We start from the raw sequence: 22,088 nt of genomic DNA, 5'->3' as shown, positions 1-22,088 counted from the left end.
TTGTTTGTTATTTTTGTGACAAAAATATAGAAAAGTTTATCTAGTAGAATTGCCCCATAAGATATTCTTACTATTATTGACTTTTATAACAGAAAAGATATTATTTTACCTTCACTTTCCACTATAAAATGGCACAGAAGGATGAACGTCGAAACCAAGCTTTTACTTCCCATTTCTCTCATTGTCGTCTATCTATCTATCATATACCGTTTTCAACCAACAACAATTAATGGCAAACCAACTTCTCAAACCCTTAACCAACTCTCCTAAACCGGCTCTGACCAAAGAAGAAGATTCTGAAGAAATGGTTGCCTTGCAAGCCGAGAGGATGGTGTACTCCTTGTCATTCCCAATGGTTTTCAAAGCTGCCTTGGAGCTAGGAGTCATCGACACGTTGGCTTCCGTTGCAGACGGCACGTGGCTCTCGCCTTCCGAGATAGCGTCTCGTCTCCCTACCAAACCCACCAACCCCGAGGCTCCGATGCTGCTGGACCGGATGTTGCGTTTACTCGCCAGCCACTCGGTCTTCAAATGTCGTGTGGTTGAAACCGGGAAGACCGAAAGGGTTTACGCAGCCGAACCGGTTTGCAAGTTGTTCTTGAAAGATAGTGATGGCTCGGGTTCTCTCTTGTCTTTCTTTATGTTGTGCCAAAACCATGTCATATTCAAGTCTTTGTACGTACCTTAATAGATTTAACAAGACCAAACCAGTCAATGTTTTTTTTTTTTTTGTAAAAAGGCTTTCATAAAACCAGTCAATGTTACGTTACATTATTTACAAATTCCTAACTGATGTTTTTTTTTCTACAGGTCGCATCTTAAGGATGTGATATTAGAAGGAAAAGATGCATTTGTTTCTGCCCATGGCATGAGGGCCTTTGAATACTTGGGTTCCGATGAACAATTCGCTGAGATGTTTAACCTAGCAATGTCGGACTTTTCGACCCTGGTCATGAAGAAGATTCTAGAAGTTTACAAAGGATTCGAAGATGTTGACACATTGGTGGATGTTGGAGGAGGAGTTGGAACAGTACTAGGTCTAGTCACTTCCAAGTATCCTCATATCAAGGGCATTAACTTCGATTTAGCATCGGTTGTAGCCAATGCCCCTCGTTATCCCGGTAAACAAATTAAATAATATAACATAGTATATAATTTTGTATATTGAACTAAGGGCATTTTGAAATAAAAAATATTACTTATTTAATTATGTTTTATTTATTTTTAGAATAATTTAGTAGAATATTTGTTTTGAGAAACCATCTCTCACCTCTTCTTTCCCTTAATAATTATTTTAGTTTCTTATTAGTGAGAATCTCTAGAAACTACTCTCATTGAAGAGGACCTCAGCTACAAACTTGTTATATATATTTACTACATATAACTATGTTATAGGAGTGCAACATGTGGCTGGAGACATGCTTATAGAAGTTCCAAAGGGAGATGCTATTTTCATGAAAGTAAGAATATATTTTGCATGCAGGTGTATATATTAATTTATCAAGTTCTATAAAAATATATTATTTCAACAAAAATAAAATGCTTTAAATTCGATGACAGTGGGTGTTTCATGCTTGGGACGACGAGAACTGCATTAAAATCCTGAAGAACTGTTGGTCGAGTCTTCCAGAGAAAGGAAAAGTGATAGTCGTAGAGATGGTTATACCAAAAGAATTAAAGAGTGACGACTGTTCTTCTAACATTGGGCTCACTGTAGACATGTTCATGTTATCACTACGTGGGAGTGGTGGAGTAAGGACTCTTTCTCAATACGAGGCTTTAGCTTACGCTTCAGGCTTTCGTCGTTGTGAGTTCATTTGCCGTTCCTTTTCGTTCTCTCTTATGGAGTTCCACAAATAGATTTGAAGTTCTCACTCTACTCATGTAGACTATGGACCAATAAAAGTCGTATATGTATTGATCTTTATCTATCAAAGAATAAAAACAATACAACTTCAATTGTGTGTGGTAAGCAATACTTTTGTTGTCTTCGACTGCTCTTTTTCTACTTGTATGTCTATGAGTTGTAATCACAATAATAATGATCATTGTGAAAGTGTGTTTGTGTTTTAATTAACTGTCTCTGCCAGATTTTTCATTACAATTGATCGACTTTTTTTGTCATGTAAAACATTCAAGTTACAGAGTCGACAAATTTTAATTAAGAGATTACATAATTGACAAATTAAACAAGTTTAGCATTAATGTAAATAAACGAGTCTAATTCAGATGGATGCTAGACATGAGATCCTCTTATTAAGCTAGAGGCTTCCGTTATGGGTTTCTGGGTAGAAAAGTTACATGCATAATCAATAACACACACACAGGTGTCCGTTGATTACGAAGTTGGACGAAAAACATGCAAACAAAGAAAATTATGATTGAACAAAAAAGAGGTCCTACCGGGAGTCGAACCCAGGTCGCTGGATTCAAAGTCCAGAGTGCTAACCACTACACCATAGAACCAAGTTGTTGTAGTACATTTATCATTTTATCTAACACTTAGTCAAAGATATATGCAACACTACATACACAGAACAAAACTCACTTTCGAATCTATAGTAACATCATTCAAGTTGTGAAAAAACACACATCCATCATTTCACCAAAGATCCTCTGCATAACACTATCATTAAACTACAAAACCAATTTCAAAATCTGGAAATGGAACATACAAAAGAGGTGTTTTTAACTCTTTTTAAACCTAACAGATTGTTTCCTCTTGCCTAGTGCCAAAGAAAGTTATTGCTAAATCACCAAATGTATCCCATCTTTACTCCGAGTAAACACTTTGGCAAATCCATTCCGGTTCTTCTCAGAACTCCCTCTGTTTGATGAAGCAGCATCAGAAGATGATGTTTCTTTGGTAGATTTTATGCTTGCCATGTAAGTATCATTCTTGTGTACTCTCCAACTCTCTGTGCTGTTGCTTACACCATTAGTAGCAGCCACTGGAATGCTCGCTGTATCGACCAAGAAGTCTTCAAGCGTTGCCAGAGACTGTAACTGTTTCCCCAACGAAGCTATTGTCTTCTGACAGTTTGCTAGTTTCCCTGCAGCTGTTGCCATGTCTTCCTGCAATTGCATTATCAAAAGAGTTCAATAAAAGTATTAAGATTGCAACAATTACCAATGTAGAGAGAGTGAGAGAGAGAGAGACCTGTTTGATTTTTGGTGGTTCTATAACGCTTTCTTGATGGAGAGTGACTTCTTCTTCAAGAGCCTCACATTTTCTTCTAAGCTCATCAGAAGCTAACCTCTCCTTCCTCACCTCTTCTTCCAAACACTCAATCTTCACCTGATTACCCTCTGCCTCTGCTTCCATGGATTCTATCTGTGTCTCAACTTCTGTTTTTAATTCATTAGCCAGTTTCATCTCCCTCTGTATCTCTTCTAGCTTCGTCTCAATATCTTGTAGGCAAACTTGAGATTCTTTGTACTTGTCTTTGATTACGTCATAAGATATCTGCAGCTCAGCTTTCTCAACCTCCACCTTCTCCAACTTGTTTTCCACCTCCCCTTTGGCACAAACTATGCCTTCAAGCTCAACTCTCAGTGCATCTTTCTCTGCTTCTAACTTGTTTAACTTATTCTCCAGCTCCACTTTATCACAAACTGTAGCTTCAAGGTCAAGTCTCAGAGTGCTCACCACTTCTTTATCACTTTTAACTTTGCTTTCAAGCTCACCTCTCTCTGCTTCTAACTTTTCTAGCTTACTTTCCAGCTCCAGTTTATCACTAACCATTGCTTCAAGCTCGAATCTCAACGTGCTCTCCACTTCTCTCTCAGATTCAACTTTGCTTTCAAGCTTATCTTTCTCTACTTTCAACTTCTCGAGCTTACTTTCCAGCTCCACTTTATCACATACGATAGCGTCCAGCTCATATCTAAGTGTGTTCTCCACTTCTCTGCAACACTTGACTTCGCTTTCTAGCTCACCTTTCTCAGCTTCTAACTTCTCCAACTTCTCTTCAAGTTCTTTATTCCGGCCAGTCAACGCTTCTATCTCAGCAGCCAACGAGTTATCCGTTAGAACAACAACAGCTTCTTCTGTGACAGACTCAGGTCCACTCTTACAGTTTGGTGGAGTCGCAGGCAAAGCAACAAGACGTTCCATCTCAAGAAAATCACCCATGAGATCAATCTCAACGGCAGAAGAAGAAGCAGTTCCCTGAAGGCTTCTCTTCTCAATCAACGTGGTTGATGCACCTGACTCAGAGCAGCTCGCATCTGAATGACTATCTGTAGACCGATGATCATTATTAAACGAAGATTTAGACGACAACATCGTCCTAAGCTTCCTACACTCAGCCTCTAGCTTCGCCACTTTCTTGATCACATCCAGCTGCTGCTTGCTAGCGGTCTCAGCCGCCTGCGTGCTCAGATCTCTCTCTATCGTTCTGATCTCAAACTCCTCGCAACGAGCGATGAGCTCGTGTCTCAGCATCACGTTCTCTCTAGCCACGGACTCGGCCATTTCTGCAAGCTCCTCGGACTTGGTTGCAGCTTCGAGAAGCTCCCCTTCGAGGTCGGTTTTAGAAGCTTGCAGCTCTCGCGTCTTCTCGGTGACAGCGTCTTGGATCCTCTGCTCTTGCTCGTCTCTCGCTTGGCGTAGCTGTCTGACACACTCCTTGAGAGCTCCGTCGAGATGGCTCACTCTATCTTCCAACACTCTCTTGTTCTCATCCGCAGCTTCTAGCTTCTCCTTTAACTCAACAGCTTCGTTCTCAGCTTTCTCCCACCCTTCATCACAACAACAAACATATTATTTATTCACAGAATCATAATCAATAGAGAAGTGGTAAAAAATGATACCAGCGACAGCTTCTTCAGCTACTTTGACGTGTTGGTTCACCAGATCATCCTTAGCACTCACATTAGCAAGAGCAGCTGAAAGCTTCTCAGTTAAAGTCCTGATGCTATCTTTCAAATCTTCGTTTTCAGTTTCCACTTCAGGAGAAGCCTCCTCAGGTTGTTTTGTCTCATCTTCACGAGTCTCCATTGTGCTCTCAGGCTTCAGAAACAATAAACAAAACAAAAAGCAATCATCATTGTAATGATTGTTTATATGCAAAGGAGATAAGAATAAAGTTAGTTGGTGAGGTGGTTCTTTACTTGAATGTCAGATTGTGAAGGGACTACAGAGTCTGATTCACCAAAGCTTCTCTCAGATGACTCACTCTTGCCTTTCTCCATTACAAAATCAGCACCATAACACACGCACAGTCTCAGGATCTGAATAGAGAGAAGAGAAACACACACACACACAATTTTATTTCAAAAACTAAACAGATTAAAGAAAGCAACAAACTTTGAGATGAAGCATAAAGAGGACTCAACCAACCAAGTAACATGCAAGAGGAGAAAATCTAGAATAAACCAATCATTAATTCCCAAATAAATTGACTTTTGTCTTTGTTTTTTATTTATCATAACAAATAACAATAGAGAAAAGCTACATGACAAATACTCTTTTAACTTATCAAAAAAAAAATTGAATTTTTAACATTTGAAACGCATTGCTTGTAGTTGAAATCATGCTCAAAAAAAATCACAGCTTTTGAGATAACAATCAGTTTTTTTTTTTAATTCTGCTGAAAACACAAATCAAAAGGGTAATCACATCAAAAGAAGTATACTACAAAAAAAAAAGAAGCAAGTTGCTTGCAAGCAACTGTAAAGAAGCTTTTCAAACATATTGGTCTTTCTCCAGAAACAACACCAAAGGAGAAATGAAGTACAAAAAAAGGAAGAGAGGAATCTTACACAGAGACCACCACCACCACCTTTGTCCGATGAATGGAGTGGAGACCTGCCTGTCTGAAGAAGCTTTAAGATCCGATAATGTCACCAATTGAAAACATAAGATCGAAGCTTTCTTCTTCTACTGTCTGGAAGTTAAACACCACTATTACGTTTTTTAACAGCGACAAGGCGCAGCAGCAGAGAGAGAGAGAGAGAGAGAGAGATAATTCTCTCTATCTTTGTTTTTTTTTTGCTTATTTTTAATTTTCTAATTTTGAAAATATTTTTTTTTCTTCTCTTTAATTCAAAAGAGAGAAAGAGAGAGAGGGCATGTGATACTCTGTATGTGGAGCTGTGTGTACTCAAGCATTTAAATCTAACTTTTCAGCTTTTATTTATTTATTTTGAATTCGGAATATTAGTATTTTATTTTATGTATCTGAAGAAACGTATTTTCTAAATTCAGAATCGTACTACTTAACTACTCAAATTTTCTTTCTTCTTTGAGTTCAAAACTTAACTTGCTTACAGTTCCCGCTCCCTCACTAAACATAACGTTAATTATTTTTCTTGTCTCCATTTGCATTTTAAAATATTTTTCCGAAGATCAGAGGTTTTTTTTTATCTTTTCCTAACAATAAAGAGTATTTATTATGTTAATAAAATTATTATCAAATTTAGAAAGCAGCAGCAGCACAGTTCTTTTTGAATTTAAGGATGTTGAAGTTTTACATGGGTGGCCATCGGATTCCCTGACAAATCAGAGTGAGATACACAATTTATCCTACGGCTGAGGTTGCTCCTCCCTTACCTGCTTTAATTCCCTTCTTCTTCTACGACCATTATTATTTTACTCTTTTTATGTGATTAGTTTATAGTTTATATACACTCATCTCAACATCCAGATGTATTTATTCTTATTAATCGTTAGTAGTAGTTGGTACGATAGCTTTATCTTCACTCCAAAATCACTATTAATAGTCTCGTTTATTGTCGTTTATCTCGAGACTAAAAACTATTCCCTCCGTTTCATTTAAATACTGTTGTTTTGCTGTTTCTTCGTACCATGACAAATGAATTAAGAAAACTTGGTTAAAATTGCCTGGGTTTGATAAAAGCCCATTTAGTTTTATGGGCTTCAGGTCTAAAGCCTAGATCGTTGGGACTCCAATCTCTATAATATTATTTGAGAAGTCAGTTTCCTATGTGTCGCGCTCACGTTAACTTTCACGATGGTTGATTACATTGATACCCTTAATGAATTAACAATATTACATTTAAATACTATTATTTTTTATTTAGTTTCCTTTTTAATAAATTTCCATAAAACATATATTAAAAAAAGAAACATACATAAATTTTAAAAATCAAATTTAAAAACGAAAATATATATGTATATATAATATGAGTTCATTAAAAAAGAAATTTCACAACATAGTAATATTTTATTTAAAAACTATTTTAAGTAACATAAAATATACTTTTGAAGTAATAAAATACTTATTTTATATCTATTGTTTCTTATATGAAAAAAAATTATTTGTATATAATGAGATTTTATAAAAGCAAATTTCAGAAAGATAATCTTGATATTAGAAAAAAGAAATATTATTTATTTTAAAACATAATTTTAAACAATACAAAATAATAAAAATATTTTGATATATCTATCTAATTTCTTAAATGATTACATAAAATAATTAAGTAACCTAAACTGATAGATGTTTAATTGACTAAAAATAGTTTATAATTAGTATTATTGAAATTTTTTGTTAACTTTTAATATATTTAGTTTATTATAATATCTTTCAACTCCAGAAAAAAATATCTATAAATTATATTTTACTTATATAATATGATTTATCAAATACAATCACAATTTTTTACTGTTTATTTTTAAGAGATAATAAAAACTATCATTTTAACAATAAACATCTTTTGATCAAATAATTATAAAATATTTTAAATAACACTACAATATATACTTTAACGATGTAGATATATTATATTTTTATTATTACAATTATATGTTTTCCTAATATTAATTTTTTTAAATTTTATGTTTTTATGTTTTTGGAGTTTAATATAAACATAATCCAAATACCAAAGTAAATATGAATTCTCATTTTTAGATTATATAAAATAAATTTTAGTTTATCTTTCAATAAATCTAAGACATAGAATTATTTAGATTTATAAGATATTTAATTATTGTAATATTGATACGTGTTAATGAGCTTCCAAAAATGTATCAGTTACTTATGTATGTAACTCAATATATAAAATATTTAAATTATTGTATATTATATATTAATATCAATTGGATTTTTGCTAAACGGAGTCTGGATACTTAATTTTATTAGTCTGACCACGTAAACATTAAAAAAATTATATTTCTGTTTGAATTTGAAAGAATATATGTGACTCAGTATACTCAAAATATGAGTGACTCGACTAATCAATCTTATATCTAAAATAATATATTATATTAAAATAAAGAAATACAACAACCAACCTAAATGCATATAATAAAGTTAATCAAATTTTAATATATTTAGAATAAAAAGTACTACAGTTGAATTTAGAGAAATAAATGTAATCAAATATACCTAAATGATAACTAAATCGACTATAAAAAATCGACTAGATATAACATATCTAAAATCATATGTCTAATTGAAGTATTGTAATATTATTAATATAAATTATGCATAAAAATTTATAAATTAATTTAAAACTAAAGTATATAGCAATCAATTAGTATAGTATATTTATTTTATAAATATTTATACCCGTGCATGAGCACGGGAAAATCACCTAGTGAGATAATAAAAGGCCTAACTAATTGATAAGTTTAACCTACTTCCTGAATAGCAAAAAGGCCATCCATACATACTTGTGTCACTTTCATTCTCGCTGGACTCTCAGGATCTGGCCCAATAAAATCCCCCAAAGGCCTATATAATCTGCTAACCGGTCAACTGAAACATTTTTTCTAGGTGAAAGCTAGTACACCAGACGGTTTAGATATTCGTGTTATATAGTAGTATGTATGATTAAATTACCTTTTTAATAAAATGTATTAAAAGTTACTTGCGTATAAAAATGGAAAATTCATAAAAATGATTGTCTTATTAGTAATTTTTAACATTTAGGAGTAGGCATTATGATTTGTTCATTAGCTGATTTCATAGCATTATTAATCTATATTATTATATTAATTGTTGCATATCAGATTAGATTCTATTCATTGACTGGTGTTTGCAGGAAGCAAAGGGACAAACACCATCCATGTGCTTGATACAACCATACACACTTGGTGGCAAGTGGCAACACACTTGTCACTATATTATAATTTCATTTTGATCATATATATTGCGTCTCCATTTCGGTTTTAGGTCTATAAAACATTTGGATCAATGTTCAATAACTGAAACCCGCATCAGGAATATCTACCAATAATGGCTATTAAGAGGACGAGTTTCTCTAGATACATATGTTTTTTTACTTTTGTAGATTTCTTCTCCTTTCTATCAAAGTGGGTTTATATATGTATATGTCACGGAATTATTTATTAGCATGGGAAAATTACATTTTTAGCAACAAAAAAAAATGACTTGCTCTCTAGAGAGAGAAACCGTAGATGAAACGAAGTGATGATTAACATTTCAAAACTGATATCTTCTTTTGTTTTATGATTTTAAGTATAACCAATACCCCAATATCCTCACATTCTCTTGTTCAGCATTACCTTGACATTTTATGTGATACTATCATCATGCATGCGTGGGTAAAACTACGAGCATAAGTAGCGTCCAGATAAACTATTCTTTTACCTAAACGCGAGTGAAATCACTAAACTTGATAGGAACAAATTTTTGGCACTTAGGCGATCGCTAAAATTCTATAATGGTTTAAATCTTGGCTTGAAAACTCCTAACTTGCCTTACATTTTACCCCATCGAAGCTACTAGCCTACTAGTTAAGTCAAAGGTAGTCTACATTGCTTACACTATGCAAAAGGGAAACCAAAACTTGCTGCCTACTTCATTCACGATATTTTCCCTATCTTATTGTTCACACAAAGTGAGACCATTGACCAAGTCAGCCAAAAACACAATACCCAATGGTCATATGCAGGAACAATGCATGTTAAAAATCGGTTTCATGTATGTAATTTCATATATATACATCATGCATTTTGCCTGTGAAACTGGTTAAAATTTATAGTTATATATAAATTCAAAGCAATTCAACCGCAATAAATACACATATGCATTGCCGGTTTTCTCTACAATTTGGCTGCCAAACCTATAATTACACTTCAGAGAAAACTTACTATTCTAATAAACTCTAAAGGATATTTCGTAAATTACGCCTTATAGACGTAAAAAAATTAACATTTTTTACAAAAAATAATATAATAATTTCGTAAATGTTCTCAATATCTTTCTGCATGCTTATTTTTCATGCTTACAAGAACAAGTTGTAAAAAAAAATCTCAATCTAAAATACGCATGCTTGAGTAGCTTGGTCCGTAGTTTTGATAGCTTTGGACTTTAACGTGCAACTGCTATAAGTATATCGTCGGTTACAAAAAAAATCCCCAAAGTTTCTTATTTATATGTTGAAATTTTTGGGGTCAACATTAATATATTGAATTATTGATCACTTATAAACAACTAAACACTGCACATAACTTATTTGAACAAGAAGACATAATTTGCAATAAAAAACAAATTAGCTATTCCATAACCAACAAAATAAATAGACAGTAGCAGGCTAGCAGCGGGATGTCAACGTCATGAGAAAAGTATGTTCATCGGACGGTAGTAATCTCCCCACATCCTCGGAAATATTTGGAATAAATAACACAAAACAAAAGGGAAAATCTATTTTCCTACAATTTATTTAAAATTTGTGGAAATAACAAAGATGATTTCCATTGTGAGGAAAAGAAACAAATGTTTCGACTGTGACGTAAACAAACAAAATGTTTCGATTAATAAGTAAAAACAGAGAGTACATTTAATTATGCACTCTGAACTTTCTTTTGGGACAAAATTATAATACGGTAATGTATAACAAATAAATAACAAATAAATGCTTGATTTAGGGGGGGGGGTTATTGGGAGATGAATTTACATGAATTTTGGAAATTTTGAGATTTCTTTGTTATTGGTTCTTGGATTTCATAAATCGTAATAGAATCCATTGTTATTGGTTTAAAAATTTTCAAAATCCATTGTTATTCAAAAAGTTTTGTTATTATAGATTCTCTAATTCTAACTAAATCTATTGTTATTGAGACATGAATTGTATTCATTTTTATTCATGAGACTCAACTTTCAAAATATCATATGTATCCATGTGATTTTCAAAATCCATGTGCAATCTTTACCAAATTATGTCCAAATCTATAATTCATTACATTTTGTATACCATTACACTTTTGAAAACATAATTTATATTTATAATGTTTATCATTTTCAATATATAATTAAATTTATATATATAAAAACTTTAAATAAAAAGTTTATAATAGTTTGGAAAATCATTTTCAAAAAGAAAATTTTAAAACAAAAATTTTTAAAAAATGTTAGAATTTGAAAACTATAACTCGAAATATTTTTTAAAAAAATATTTTTTTATTATTCTTTATATATAACAAGTGTGTCTCTTTAATGAAACCTCTTTTGGTAATCCAAGTTAATGAAAAGCTAGACAAATCTAAGAAAATCATGATCAAATTCTATAAGTCAATGTTATATACATTTTCACAATCCACGTAACTTTTAAAATCAATCAACTCTTAAAATTCACAAACTCTATACGAATTCTTCTCCCAATAACCCCCTTTAAATACAAGATACAATCTAACCTCTTTAAATTAATATTCGATAAATTAATATATATTAAAAATCTCTACAAATTAATATAATTTTATAGTTTTAAATTGAATGTTTGGTTTAATTAATATATCGATAAATTAATAATTTTTATAAATTAATAAAAAAATATATAATTTTGGTATAGTTCTAACATTATTAATTTATAGAAATTTCACTGTATATGGAAGTTTTATATCTGTAAATGTAAATTATAATAATAATAGTCCAGTAATTTATCACTACTATATACTCTCTCTGTTTCAAAATAGATGAAGTTTAGGATTGTGCACGATTATTAAGAAACTTGTTTTTTAATCTAAAAAGTATCATTAAAATATAAATTAAAAATTGTTCAATCAATCACAAAATATATTACATTTTATCATTGGTTACACAGTTTTTGATAAAGTTAAAAAGTACATTGATATACTAAAACATCAACTATTTTGAAACATCAAAAACTCCTTAAATCATCTATTTAGAAACGGAGGGAGTATTCTTTTTTGAAAAAAAAACTATTACTACTATATATTGAATGCTTTTGAATTAGTATATCATATGATGTTGCAAGGAAAAGAACTTAAATTCAAGAGATGTGAAAATTGAAAATTTTGCCAAAATATTAATAAATGCAATGGAGCTTTGAAAAAAAAATCGAAAGTTGACTAACATGGAATATACAATTTCATGATATTTTTTACTCTCTTTACTTCTTTCTCACCGTTAGACTTTTTACTTTAATTTTCAGATGAAACTGAAAATTAAATTAAATAACTTAATTGCCAAAAAAAAAAGAGAATATTCTGATTTATAATAAAAGGAATCCTACGGGAAGAGCAAAAACATTATTTTCATGGCCTAAAGAGATAGAGACAGACGTTTGAGATTTGATGAGCTGAAGAAGAGAACTTCACATGGAACAAGAGCCCCTCACTCCCACCGTTACCTTCCTCTCCGCTTACAATTTGAATTAGGGTTTCCTCTTCTTCTCTAGTTTTAGCTTCTCGATCTCTCTCTCTCTGTTACACCGATTCACTTCCCCAAAACTTCGTTAAATCATCTTCTGGGTTTCCTTCATTTCTCGATCTGATTCCGAAATTCGCAAACTTTTTCTTCTGGGTCGAGAGATGGAAGAAGGAAGCGTGTTCAGATCTCTACTAGCGATTCTCCAGTGGTGGGGCTTCAACGTCACCGTCATCATCATGAACAAATGGATCTTCCAGGTTTTGATCTCATCTCGAGTCTTAATTAATCTAATCTTAGATTAAAGTTGTCAACTTTGTGATGCAGAAACTGGATTTCAAGTTTCCTTTGTCGGTTTCGTGCGTTCACTTCATATGTTCGTCGATTGGAGCTTACGTCGTGATCAAAATCCTCAAGCTTAAACCTTTGATCCTCGTCGAGCCTGAAGATCGGTGGAGGAGGATCTTCCCCATGTCTTTCGTCTTCTGCATCAACATTGTGTTGGGGAATGTCAGCCTCCGTTACATCCCCGTTTCGTTTATGCAGACCATCAAGTCCTTCACTCCTGCTACTACAGGTTATATAGGGTTTGAGATGAGATTATGATCTTTGCCTGTTCTTGGTTGGATGAATCTGATTGTGTATGTGTGTTTGGAGCAGTTGTGTTACAGTGGTTGGTGTGGAGGAAGTACTTTGACTGGCGTATTTGGGCGTCTCTTGTCCCCATCGTTGGAGGGATCCTTCTGACTTCGGTTACAGAGCTTAGCTTTAACATGTTTGGATTCTGTGCTGCTCTGTTTGGGTGTTTAGCTACTTCTACTAAGACCATTCTAGCTGAGTCTCTTCTTCATGGTTACAAGTTTGACAGGTCAGTGCTGTGTTGCTTGTTGTGTCTTTATTGGATTCAATATGATGGAGTGATTGCTTGTTGTGTCTTTATTGGATTCGATATGGAGTGATTTTTACTTATATTGGCACTAGATAAATCATGTAATGGCATCTTATTCTTTATATAGAAGAAGCATTCATTGTAATTGGTTTAGCCACAGAGGTGATTGATAAGTTAACCAATGAATTGATTGTTCTGTTCTTGCTTATGCAGCATAAACACAGTGTACTACATGGCGCCTTTCGCCACCATGATTCTCGGGTTACCTGCATTACTACTGGAAGGCAACGGGATCCTGAGCTGGTTTGATGCACACCCGTCTCCCTGGTCAGCACTCATCATCATATTCAGCTCTGGTGTGTTGGCCTTCTGTCTCAACTTCTCCATCTTCTATGTCATCCACTCCACAACCGCAGTCACATTCAACGTAGCTGGAAATCTCAAGGTAACAAAATGACAATGCCTAAGCTCTTTATTGTTTGTTTGTTTGCAAATCGCATGTGGTTCATGTTCTTCTACTTGTGCTAGGTTGCGGTGGCTGTAATGGTGTCGTGGTTGATATTCCGTAACCCAATATCGTACATGAATGCTGTTGGATGTGGGATCACGCTTGTGGGCTGCACGTTCTATGGATACGTGAGGCATAAGCTTTCGCAGCAGCAGCAGCAGCCAGGAACTCCTAGGACTCCTCGTACACCAAGAAACAAGATGGAGTTGCTTCCTCTTGTTAATAATGATAAACTCGAAGGCAAAGTCTGATCTCATATTCAGTATCCACTGCTGCAAAAGAGAGATAAGAAGAAGCATTCACTCACACCAGAGGGGTGTTGAATTTTTACTACATATGCATTTTACTTGAAACCTTAATAGAGAAAAGTAACATTTTGTTTTATGGGCTCGTAGAAGAGATAATGGTTCATCTTATTTATAATCTCTGTGATAATGTAGAATCTTTTATTTATCTAATTTCTTTTTCAGAAACCTTAAAGAGCTGCTGTTTCTTTTCAATTTTTCTATATGTAAAATGAAGTAACTATGCAGTATGGTCATGCCTAAAGCAAGGCTCAAGAGGTTGATCTCTAAACTCTGCCAAGTTAGTGCTGAGCAAACATGTTTAAAACTCATTAAGTATGGATTGTTTCTAATTTCTATACAAACTGAAACTGGGTGGTTTATTCATCTCTTCTATATTTACTGTGATGACCCAAGAATGCAATATCTTCAGAGCATAGATCCATTGACAGATAATGTTGAGCTTCTCTGGACCTGAATCAAGGAGACATGGAGATCAGAGGAGTAATAATCATTCATACTCAGAAACTATGGTGAAACAATTGGTACTGACCTTCGCCGTCTGGTTTTCTCCATGGCTCCTGACACATTAGAGGGAGCAGCTCTTGATATCTGTCCTATGAATGAAGCATATTCATGGAAAGCTCTTCCTTTCAATGATATTGGAGGGACTACTGTCTCTAATATACCGGAAAGCTCTACCATTCGCTCACTGCATTCCAAAAAAAAAACAGCAACTCCGATACTGAGAAAGATAAGAGAATACAGGAAACTTTTGGAAGATAAGCGTATCAGAGCAAGAAAATGGCTCAAATGTGAGGGGAGGATAATATTACCATTTTTGTACGTTAATATGTGTTTCTGGTTTCATATCCAAGAAGCCTCCACTGCTCAATGTGTAATCCTGCATTATGGCTGATGAAATAGGGACGGATCCTGTTGTAGCAATTTGGTTTGTGAAGAAGTTAAATCCTTTCTGCGCCACAGTGGAAGTCATCTGTTCAAGCACATTAGCTAGCTCAGACGTATCAAGATCTCCAGAAGTGTTCATCATTGGCTCCATCGCAACCTAAAGAAGTCAACTCCATAAGTTAAAACTGTCTGAGCTGACAACTGTAATCTAGAAAGAGCGGAAGATGAAGTGTAAATGTAACACTCACAAAGTTCATGCATCTAGAGTGCGTCAGGTCAGCTTCTGAGATTAGATTGGTTATCTGATGAGTGATGTCAAGAAGTTGTGGAGCTTCTACAGGTTCTGAATCCAAGTATGGCTTCAGATCAGCATGCCTCGTACAGAGTTTTCTCCATGATTCTTGCACGGTATCTCTCGAGGTATCAAGCTTCGTTTTCTGAGCGGCCTTGATTGTCATACCAAAATCTATACGGCTGCATTCATCTGTTGTTGTTGCCTGTTGCATCTTCTGGGAACTCTCTACATAATCCTTAAAACAATCTTCCATCATTGTCCCATCAAAAGATTGTGCAATGATCTCGCAAGTATTCATTAAGGAATTAAAACTCTGTGAACTGTCTATGTGTATCTCTGTTGATGGGGAGTTCTGTTCATCGTCTTCACTCATGGACGCTTCAACTCCTCCATCAAAATGACCACAGGATACTGCTCTTGGTGACAGCTCAGCTTCCCCATCCATTAAAGTTTCTGGAACATATGAAGATTCCGGTACACATGATACATCAACTGACTGTGGCATCCCATTAATGCAAGAGACTTTTGATGTCTCGTGTCTCGAAACCGAAACCTGTATGTCACTCAGAGGTTCATCTTCCGAATCAGAGGACATCACAACATTGGCCTTCCTCCTTCTGTTTGGCCGAGAGAGAGACAGTGGCTGGTAGGAAGTGTCGGTAAGCCCAGATGGAACACTTAAGAAGTCATCTAACTCATCATAATCCTCAAAACAAGTGTTCTGCCTTAACATGGCTGCTTTCTTGGCTGCTATGGTATTCTTTTCAGTGCCCCGCCTCCATAATCTATTAAGCATTATCTCGTTTTCAACCTCCTCAACAAATACTTCAACTGTGTCGTGACTTTTCTCCGCCATGGATAATGATTTAGCAATCTCATTCTCCACAAACTGTGATAGTTGAGAAGGAAAATCCTGCGTAATTATCTTGGGAAGCAGCACGTGACCAGCTTCATGATCAAATCGATCTGGATCACTAGTGTTCTTGGCCTTTCTAACTGTAAAATGTAAAGATATCAAACATTATAAACAGTATAAAGAGCTAAACATGTCCCCACTTAGTCTTGATAGTGAAACTATGGAGACTAAAATTAGTTTTCTATAATAATAGAACTCCAGAATACCTCTTTGGGATTTACTCTGAACCCAAAATTGTAATTGCATAATCGCTTTCCGTATATCACCACCACTAGTGATGGTCAATTGCTCTAGTGAATCAGGATTAACTTTAACATCCTCTGCTGCACAAATCTGTAAAACAACAAATGTTAGAAGAATCCAAATAACAATGAAAGGTTATGCATCAGAATATACTGTATATACCGAAGAAAGGTGGCTAAACAGCTCTTCTGTTGATGGCAAAGAAAAGCATATATCTATCCTCTTCAAGTTCTCTGGCAAACCATGATTCTTGTCTGTAATTATCCATGTAATACAGATGCAATCAGTATATTACCTAAGATATGTTACAAGTGAGGAAAACAATAATTATTTTAAACATGGATGAATAATACCATTTGCAGTCAATATCACAGGCCCTTTCGCTTTCTTAGCAATCTCCTGGATAGCACACACGAGACCACGATCTTCAGCAAAGGAAATATCTACATCCTCAAAAAGAATTAAAGGCTTCAAGTTGGCTTTGTCATTCTGGATATGTGATACAGGTGTTACTTCAATCACATCCTCTACCCCATTGCCATCAGTACAGGAATTGAAAAGAGGTTCCAATGACCTGCCGTAACAAGTGGTGTGAATATAAACACATTATCCTTGAGTTCGCATGTACCGATAGAAATGCAGAAAATAGCAAATCCAAGCATATACATAAACTGTTGCAACTCTATGTACCTTGATAGGCTATTTGACTCGAGAGCCTCCCCAAATTTCTGCTTAACAACTGTTCCGCTTCGGCATTCTGATGCATTAGACTATAGACAAACGTCATTTAGAGACATTCATTTTGCAGTAGCTAGACAGATACATTTAGCGGAAAACAAGTACATACCTCAAGGATTTTAAATCCTTGCTCTTTAGCACATGCATAAACAGCTGCAGATTTCCCACTCTGCAAGACATGCACAACCATACATGAAACTCAGAAAGCAATGTAAGAAGCAAAAACAGTTCGTGACAGAATATCTTAGGACATACCCCAACTGGACCAACGATTAAGAGAACATTTCTCAGGCGGTCTTCAGCACCAGTATTTTCCGAGTCAGAATCACTTTCAGAACAACTGTAGTCGGAGTCTTGCGATTGCTCTGCATCACTACTCAAAAAGTCTTGGCTTGCCTGAAAGCCTCGCTCACGCCATTGGCACAGCCATTCATTCATTAGTTTTACAGCTTCGGTATTACCACATACCTGACAAGAACTCGGGTGAGAAACTTGTCTTTGTTGCTTTTCTTTAAAACCATATCATACCAGAAGATATAAACATGCAATGACGGTGGTATGTTCAAAAATTTCTAACCTCCGAGGCACTTCTTGGCTGGTACTTATTTACCCACAAGCTACTACGAGGCTGGCCACTGAAAAATCATTATTGCATAGATTATAAAGTTATGATCAGTCATGTGCTCTGCTAGTGATATATCAAACCATACAAGTACCTTTGCAGTTCATGAGAAACGTCTGCCGTAGCCTCAGCATGATGATTAGACAAGTTAACTGCTTCACAACCCTAGAAAGATTGCAGGAAATGACCCTTTTGTCATGAATAGTTCAAAAAAACAAAACAAAAAAAGAACACAGACCAAAAGGAGACGTTCTAACTCACCACCACTTGAGCTCCATCTAAGGAGCCTACCGGAGATGCCTCTGCCATACCTTCTGATTGAGTATCTACATCATCGATGATGCACACGTCAGGATGTGAAAGAGTCGGAAGCTCATTCACTAGATCAAATTTAATTTGTTGTCGAGGATTCCAAGTGGTGGTGGACGTATGGTCAATGAAAGTCCAGTTCTTCCAATCAATGTTCCGATTACCATCATCCTAAGAAGAAAAGGTTTTTGCTTTTGTTAGTTAAACATAACCGAAGAAAGCTACAATATACGTCTAACAGCATTATACCTGAAACCTCTCAAAAACATGGATAGGTCCAATTTGATCCTTTACTTGATCCTGACAAGTACCATTCTCTTGACTCTTTTTCCCTCCTTTCCGAGATGAGAAAAAGGGATGCAATTGCTTGCCAGCAGACATCCGCGAATCTTCCTGATCAAACAGAAACCAATAATTAATTTCCCAAAAATTCAGACAACAATGTACATCACATTTTTTTGCTAAAGTTTACTCATTACCTCGGCTCTTAGTTTTGCTTCCAGACGCAAATTAGGAAGTAAAGGTGAGGAGGCATGTGGTTGTTGTTGATCATCAGCAGCTATGATCCCATTCTTATTTGAGTTGTGCTTAGGCGTTGACTTTCCTTTAGCCATCTTCATAGGAAAAAACAAAAAGAGGCAAACCTATTACTAATCCATGCTACTACACTGTCACCTAAACAAGGAACCAACCTTCTTGGGAGCTCCGTTCTTCTTCTTCGGTGTCGTCGTTCTCTGTTTTCTCGTCTTCTTCCTTTGACTGCTACAGAAATCACCATCTCCTCCTCCTCCTTCGCCGTCGCTTGACCACAGATCTCCATTCGACTCAATTACATCCTCCGATTTACGCGGGAGCAACGTCGACTGGACCAGCTTACGACGGACGTTCCTCCGTGGAGTCTGGATCACCGTCGCGGCAGCAACCCCGTCTCTCTCGCCTGATTCGTCCATCAGGAATGGTATGGTAGGATCTAGGGTTTAGGCTTGGTGTGAATTTGGGGGTTTTTGGTTGGTAATTGGTAACGTTGAAAGTTTAAATACGATATATGTTGGAAGATTTGATTTTTATTTTTTTTTGGAGGGAAGCAGATTCCTGTGTTTTCCTTTTTCCCGCTAAACCTCGCAAAGTGATGATGATTACTTTAGCTCTCGGAAAGTAAATAGACAATTGGGCTTTAAAGTGGGCCTTTTATTACCGGATTACTGATTCCGTGTGGAGGGTCACGCAATTCGAGTTGATAATTTCTTCGCTTCATCTCTCGAAATAATAGGTAACTGGGCTTTATATGGGCCTCACTGCAGAGCCTTGATTAAGAGGGTTACCCCTAGATCCCTTTAACCGGTGGAATATAAATTTGCATACATTTATACAATTCAAATGCAGAAATTTCAATGTTTTATATCTAAATGAATTTATTTTGTATAGTTATTTCGAGTTTCCACACTATTCTTTGAGAAATGTAGTAGTCGGTTGTTTTTATTTTATTTGTTTGCGAGATAAACAATTAATATCAGTGATATTGGTATTAATTTTCTAGACAATAAATTTGTTTGAACAAAACCAAAGAAAATTGAAACAAAAAGTAGAATATACACTGAAACCTCTATAAATTAATAATATTGGGACTACATCGAAACTATAATTTTTTTATTAATTTATAGAGATAATAATTTATCGAGATACTAATTGAACCAAAAATTCAATTTGAAACTATAAAATTATATTATTTTATAGAGATTTTTAATGTATATTAATTTATAGATTATTAATTTAAAGAGGTTATACTGTAGAGCAAAACCGATTTAGTAATATGAGTGTCCCTGCCATAATGATATAACCCAGTTATTTCTACGTTCCTAGAAATTTCTCGATCCTCAAGCTCAATAAGATTATTCTGCGTGTCTAAAAATTCAATAGATTGGATATCACGTTATATATTATTTGGCTTTAGGTAGCCCTACATTAATTATTTGATTTCATATCCACCCCTGTTTCACACCTTCTCCGAAATTTCTCACGCCAAAGCCGTACCTTCTTATCAATTAATATAAATAATCAAGAACAAATGTATGTAGACATATCTTTGTCTTATATATATTCATAGGCAACTCGAGATATATTGTTTTTATTATATATTTGAGGCAATCGAAGATATTGTTAGATAACATATGTAATGGTAAAGGTGATCATCTCTTTGTTTAGTTGTTGGGAAGGTATAGAGGGAGTACGGTATGCCGCCAATGCCAGTGAGGCCGCCCAGTATGGGCTAGCGAGTAACCAATACACATGTTGTTATTGACTTATTCTAAGTCTGGAGAAAATAGAATAATATACTATTTGTAAACATTTTCCATATTATATAGATTTATTTGTAGATTATACATTATCTAATGTGGGGTATAATCTAATAGTGCTGCTGCTACCTTGATCCATCCCAAGAAAAAGAAAACTCATTAATAGATTATAGATATATAGTCATATGCAGTACGGGGGATTAAGGCAACTTTTCCAAATTTTCTCTTTACATGAATTTTTGTTTGTGTCTGCAAACAACTGAAATGGTAGATTCACAACTCTGTGCTACTTCATGTCATGTTCACTTAAAACGTAAATTATTAAATTGGTTTTACTTGTTGTTGTGGTATAGTGTAATTTCTAAAGTGCATCATTCCGATTTAAAAGCATCGACTCTGAGATGGTGATGCTAGAGAAATAAATAGCATGGACTTTGCAGCTATTTCTCGGGCACAAAAGACATGAAAACATTCACCAACAACATGTCATATAATAAAATTCATGATACGTGAATATGTTTATAATTAATAATCTCATCCAAAGCATCTAAATTAAAATGTAAATGTACTGTTACTTCTGCTAGCATCAGGATAAATCTGACCCCTTAAAAAGAGAAAGATATTCGAATAACAACTCTAAAAATGAATATACTTGCAAAAGTATCTAAACTAAAATGTAAATAAAAAGGAATGAAAGATATTTGAATAAGAACTCTATAAATGAATATATGTGCAAAAGTATATAAAACTCATCAACTAGTGGATTGATTGTCTATCTAAGTGGGATTTAATTTTTAATATACGGGGCTGACGCTCATGCCTTATTTTTACAAATGTAAGCACGAGTCTGGCATATGCCGGCTAATGTGTGAGGGAGAGATAGCTACGATAAGAAAGTAAAATATCGAGGTTCCTTAATTAAAACCATTAAGAAAATTGTAAAATAACTAAGATATCATGCATATGAAAAAACTTATATATAAAACAAGGAACACGTTAGATTGATGAACATATGTATTCGTTTTTTTTGTCGGCATGTATTCGTTTCTGTAAACCATACAAACCAACTAGCTATCAAAATATAACGAAAGGTTACTTGGATACGTGTACGTGTATAAAGACACTAATCGATATGTAATATTACAACTATTTTGGGAAACTGACTATTCCTTTTTCCAGTGTGCAATGTGCACCAGGACATTATTTACATATTTTATTGGTAATTTATTTATTTTTATAAAAAAAATGTTGCATAAGAATTGTTCGTATACCAACTTGACATTCAAATGTTTTAACTATACCGCACACATGAAATCACATATATATTCTGTAAAATCACTGGCATTCACTATATTACACTAAGTTCCGTCATGGTTATGGATTTTCTTCGTCTATATGTAATTTAATATCGAAAATAATTGGTTAATGTAGTTGCAGAACAAACACACAAAATCCATAAAAATATAAATCAAATAAAAG

General features: G+C 34.6%; 4 protein-coding genes and 1 non-coding gene across 5 annotated transcripts; 2 read left to right on the top strand and 3 right to left on the bottom strand.

Moving 5' to 3' along the window:
• Window positions 1–173: 173 nt before the first annotated feature.
• Window positions 174–1,890, top strand: LOC108826902 (indole glucosinolate O-methyltransferase 1-like). The gene is made up of 4 exons (XM_018600244.2): window positions 174–675; window positions 811–1,121; window positions 1,396–1,460; window positions 1,561–1,890. The coding sequence occupies exons 1-4, from the start codon at window positions 230–232 to the stop codon at window positions 1,858–1,860; spliced, it is 1,122 nt and encodes a 373-aa protein (XP_018455746.1). The 5' UTR covers window positions 174–229; the 3' UTR covers window positions 1,861–1,890.
• Window positions 1,891–2,394: 504 nt separating this feature from the next.
• Window positions 2,395–2,466, bottom strand: TRNAQ-UUG (transfer RNA glutamine (anticodon UUG)). Its single transcript has one exon. It is a non-coding gene; the product is annotated as a tRNA-Gln (tRNA).
• Window positions 2,467–2,632: 166 nt separating this feature from the next.
• Window positions 2,633–6,011, bottom strand: LOC130500315 (filament-like plant protein 1). The gene is made up of 5 exons (XM_056995233.1): window positions 5,767–6,011; window positions 5,116–5,235; window positions 4,816–5,014; window positions 3,161–4,743; window positions 2,633–3,075 (listed from the first exon to the last, which is right to left on the bottom strand). Exons 2-5 carry the CDS (start codon window positions 5,194–5,196, stop codon window positions 2,749–2,751), a joined length of 2,190 nt encoding a protein of 729 aa, XP_056851213.1. The 5' UTR covers window positions 5,197–5,235; window positions 5,767–6,011; the 3' UTR covers window positions 2,633–2,748.
• A 6,464-nt stretch (window positions 6,012–12,475) lies between these two features.
• Window positions 12,476–14,476, top strand: LOC130494751 (UDP-galactose transporter 1-like). The gene is made up of 5 exons (XM_056995097.1): window positions 12,476–12,859; window positions 12,927–13,176; window positions 13,260–13,467; window positions 13,702–13,933; window positions 14,017–14,476. Exons 1-5 carry the CDS (start codon window positions 12,764–12,766, stop codon window positions 14,245–14,247), a joined length of 1,017 nt encoding a protein of 338 aa, XP_056851077.1. The 5' UTR covers window positions 12,476–12,763; the 3' UTR covers window positions 14,248–14,476.
• Window positions 14,477–14,512: 36 nt separating this feature from the next.
• On the bottom strand, window positions 14,513–19,360 carry LOC108826901 (uncharacterized). Its single transcript, XM_056995096.1, has 16 exons — window positions 19,008–19,360; window positions 18,795–18,929; window positions 18,565–18,708; window positions 18,268–18,486; window positions 18,101–18,171; window positions 17,962–18,019; window positions 17,640–17,852; window positions 17,494–17,553; window positions 17,337–17,416; window positions 17,000–17,220; window positions 16,809–16,900; window positions 16,610–16,736; window positions 15,441–16,483; window positions 15,117–15,349; window positions 14,834–14,992; window positions 14,513–14,754 (listed from the first exon to the last, which is right to left on the bottom strand). Exons 1-16 carry the CDS (start codon window positions 19,263–19,265, stop codon window positions 14,661–14,663), a joined length of 3,207 nt encoding a protein of 1,068 aa, XP_056851076.1. The 5' UTR covers window positions 19,266–19,360; the 3' UTR covers window positions 14,513–14,660.
• Window positions 19,361–22,088: the final 2,728 nt, after the last annotated feature.

This window comes from Raphanus sativus, chromosome 9, assembly GCF_000801105.2.
Source record: "Raphanus sativus cultivar WK10039 chromosome 9, ASM80110v3, whole genome shotgun sequence".
Classification (NCBI taxonomy): Eukaryota; Viridiplantae; Streptophyta; class Magnoliopsida; order Brassicales; family Brassicaceae; genus Raphanus; species Raphanus sativus.
Note: the sequence above shows the minus strand (reverse complement) of the source record. Positions and strands in the feature narration are given on the sequence as shown.

Coding starts and splice junctions, on each gene's coding strand:
- LOC108826902 (XM_018600244.2), top strand. CDS start 230: ATGGCAAACCAACTTCTCAAACCCTTAACCAACTCTCCTAAACCGGCT. Junction 1,122..1,395: donor CAATGCCCCTCGTTATCCCG/GTAAACAAATTA, acceptor ACTATGTTATAG/GAGTGCAACATGTGGCTGGA. Junction 1,461..1,560: donor GAGATGCTATTTTCATGAAA/GTAAGAATATAT, acceptor ATTCGATGACAG/TGGGTGTTTCATGCTTGGGA.
- LOC130500315 (XM_056995233.1), bottom strand. CDS start 5,196: ATGGAGAAAGGCAAGAGTGAGTCATCTGAGAGAAGCTTTGGTGAATCA. Junction 5,015..5,115: donor CTTCACAATCTGACATTCAA/GTAAAGAACCAC, acceptor TTGTTTCTGAAG/CCTGAGAGCACAATGGAGAC. Junction 4,744..4,815: donor AGCTGAAGAAGCTGTCGCTG/GTATCATTTTTT, acceptor GTTGTGATGAAG/GGTGGGAGAAAGCTGAGAAC.
- LOC130494751 (XM_056995097.1), top strand. CDS start 12,764: ATGGAAGAAGGAAGCGTGTTCAGATCTCTACTAGCGATTCTCCAGTGG. Junction 12,860..12,926: donor TGAACAAATGGATCTTCCAG/GTTTTGATCTCA, acceptor TTTGTGATGCAG/AAACTGGATTTCAAGTTTCC. Junction 13,177..13,259: donor CTTCACTCCTGCTACTACAG/GTTATATAGGGT, acceptor TGTTTGGAGCAG/TTGTGTTACAGTGGTTGGTG.
- LOC108826901 (XM_056995096.1), bottom strand. CDS start 19,265: ATGGACGAATCAGGCGAGAGAGACGGGGTTGCTGCCGCGACGGTGATC. Junction 18,709..18,794: donor AAGCAAAACTAAGAGCCGAG/GTAATGAGTAAA, acceptor CTGTTTGATCAG/GAAGATTCGCGGATGTCTGC. Junction 14,993..15,116: donor CATATTAACGTACAAAAATG/GTAATATTATCC, acceptor TTTGGAATGCAG/TGAGCGAATGGTAGAGCTTT.